This window comes from Tubulanus polymorphus, chromosome 4 (genome assembly GCF_964204645.1).
Source record: "Tubulanus polymorphus chromosome 4, tnTubPoly1.2, whole genome shotgun sequence".
Lineage (NCBI taxonomy): Eukaryota > Metazoa > Nemertea > Palaeonemertea > Tubulaniformes > Tubulanidae > Tubulanus > Tubulanus polymorphus.
In genome coordinates, this window is record NC_134028.1 from 20653959 (window position 1) to 20656621 (window position 2663).

Sequence of the window (2663 nt, forward strand, 5' to 3'; positions counted from 1 at the left end):
CTATCGTTTCGACTCTTAATCATCAGGCCTTTCCTGAATGAAATGAACTTTCTCCAAATATCCCTATCAGAGAAGGAAAAAGTTATCATCGGGAAAACTAGGCGTTCGCGCGATCACTATCGTTATTTGGGAGATGAAGGCATAGGTTGTACATTAATTTAGTTATTCATCGTGTCAGTTCATACTAAGAAGAAAGATACTCACAGGATAAAGAAATTGAAAGAAAAAACAGAAATGTTACATGATTACAAATGGACCAATACTATAATAACACAATCGATACAAAAAACATAATGGGTTTGTTGTTACAAATGAATGAGTTCCTTTTCTGAGTTGTAAGCAGCGCTGTTTGGACGACCGGTTTTAGGGATTAGATTCATCCAATAATCTCTACCGTGTCTGCAATAAATATAAGAGCATGATATATAAAGAGACGCTTCCGCGCAATATGGATACTGGTATAAAACCGTCAGGATTATACGGCTATCGGTTTACTTTTGACGATCATGTTCATATACACTCTGTCCATATCCAGCCGCGAATGGTAAATTATGATCTTTTCCGGGTGGTCTGAATCCTCGTTCCTCTGACAACTGTAATTATAATGGGAATTATCATGCGAATGGATTTCCCAATGTGATTTGGATATCGAAATGCAATGCAACATTTCGTGTACAAACCTCTTCGGCCATTTCACGAATATGATAACTCTCGAATCCGCAACATCCTCCGATGTACCTCACTCCAAGTTCATAAGCTTTACGGGCATAGTCTCTACATTCCCAACGAGTAAGAATGCGTGGTTCCATCGCTGAAAATGAAAAAGCATCTAAATATTACTTATTTCAATATCGAGACGATCCAATTGTTATTTCAGCTCACCTAACAAGTACTCGGGTAGTTGAGAATATCCTTCAACTAGATACTCAGTTTCAGGAGAAAGGAATCCGATTGGCTGCATCATCAGAAATGGAGATAAACCAGCTTCATTCAGGGCATCTTTCATCAATTTCATCGTTTTCAGTTGCGCGTTATAATCAAACTGGCAATTTAAACCCACAATATCGGCCCCTGGGTGATTGAAAACAAACACCTACGATTATGATTAAATAAACTTTGCACGACATTGAAACATGTTTGAAAAATAACACATATCAGGAGGGATGTAACCATTGAGTGAAGGAATGATATTACACCTCGTTTAGCCATTCTAACTGCACATTCTCCTGCACTGATTCCATCCATACACCCAACTGGACCTATTCTCATCGTACACGCTATAGGTTTGTTGTATTTCTTCATGACATCAATCGCCCACTCCATCTCTTCGATTGAACAGAAAAACTGGATTCGAAAAGTATATGTATACATTCTACAGTGTTATACAAAAATTCGATTCGTTGATAGTGAAATTCTAATGTAAAATAGCAATGAATACCATCTTTGTCTTGAATAGTAGAATTTTACCTCCGCTATAAAGAAATCGACATCCTTTTCTTTGAACACTTGGCATTGCTTTTCGAATTCTGCTTGAACTGCTGCCTTCCCTTTTCCAGCTGTATATGTCGGTGTAGGCGACAAACCTCCGCAAACTAGTAGATTGTATGATGTGGCAACATTACGTGCAAGATCGCACGCCGCGTGGTTTATTTGAGAGGTCTAAGATAAATACATTATAGATATGTACATCATTACCAAAGCACTAACCATTCAGTACAATTTGTGTCACTGAATAGTTGAATAAGAGTGAGAGAGTGAGATAGATAAAAACCACAACCTACGTTATAATTTTTTGCCGACTCACTACATTGAAGCATTCCATCCGTCGCGTGAAAGGTGAATGCTTGCATTACATCAGCTCCAGCTCGAGCAAATTCTTTATGTAAACCACTGACTGAAAAATGGCAAATTAATGATTTTTCTTTTATCGGCTAATCCGTTTTGACTTGAAGATAACCCAACGGTTATTTTAAAGGACTTTTTTTCTGGCAGATGCCTCGTAGTTCTGGCAGATGCCTCGTAGTTCGTCATTGTTTAAATTCAAAATGGTGCCCACAAAACTATAGATTTTGTTGCAGGCAGGAAGGTGTGCTAAAATTGATCGGGTAAAGTTGGGCTGTGAATAGAATAATTCACAAACATGTAAAACCTACCGGCGTCAGGATGTTCTAGAACGCATTCAGGAGTATACAGCCCAGCAGTCACATATCCTCTTTTTTCGAATGTATTCATGTAACTACCGTCGCCAATGATTATGCGTTTTGCTAATATCTCCAGTATATTCGGTTTAGCTGCCATATATAGTATTTTGCAAATAAGGCCACCTTGAATCGTTTAACGTTTGACAAAGATTTCCAAACTGGTCTATGAATTTTACAGAAAACACATTCTACTATATATTAGGTCAACCATCGTTGTCCCATTTGATGGTTATAGAAATTGATTGCCTTGATATACATGTCACGCGTATATTCTGTTGTTGTTGTTCTATGAGGTTCCGTCTAGGCAACTTGAATGAGAGTTTAGCTCAAGTAGGGTATTGCATAGTATAGTTCCTTCGCGTATGCTTACTGCGTTGTTCAGTTTATGTGTATCCCAAAGAAAGTTGTAATGTCGACACATTCACATCGCCAGCCATTAACATTCCATGTGTCAACGTGTCG

General features: G+C 38.2%; 1 protein-coding gene across 1 annotated transcript; it reads right to left on the bottom strand.

The window, feature by feature from the left end:
• Window positions 1–292: 292 nt before the first annotated feature.
• On the bottom strand, window positions 293–2367 carry LOC141904200 (S-methylmethionine--homocysteine S-methyltransferase BHMT2-like). The gene is made up of 8 exons (XM_074792751.1): window positions 2154–2367; window positions 1782–1894; window positions 1468–1659; window positions 1197–1344; window positions 883–1071; window positions 681–811; window positions 496–593; window positions 293–399 (listed from the first exon to the last, which is right to left on the bottom strand). The coding sequence occupies exons 1-8, from the start codon at window positions 2296–2298 to the stop codon at window positions 306–308; spliced, it is 1110 nt and encodes a 369-aa protein (XP_074648852.1). The 5' UTR covers window positions 2299–2367; the 3' UTR covers window positions 293–305.
• Window positions 2368–2663: the final 296 nt, after the last annotated feature.

Bases quoted from the DNA above. Each gene is read 5' to 3' on its own strand.
- LOC141904200 (XM_074792751.1), bottom strand. From the start codon at position 2,298: ATGGCAGCTAAACCGAATATACTGGAGATATTAGCAAAACGCATAATC. The intron at 1,345-1,467 runs GTAAAATTCTAC...TTTCGAATCCAG, and splicing joins TCGATTTCTTTATAGCGGAG to TTTTTCTGTTCAATCGAAGA. The intron at 594-680 runs GTTTGTACACGA...TTATAATTACAG, and splicing joins TTCGTGAAATGGCCGAAGAG to TTGTCAGAGGAACGAGGATT.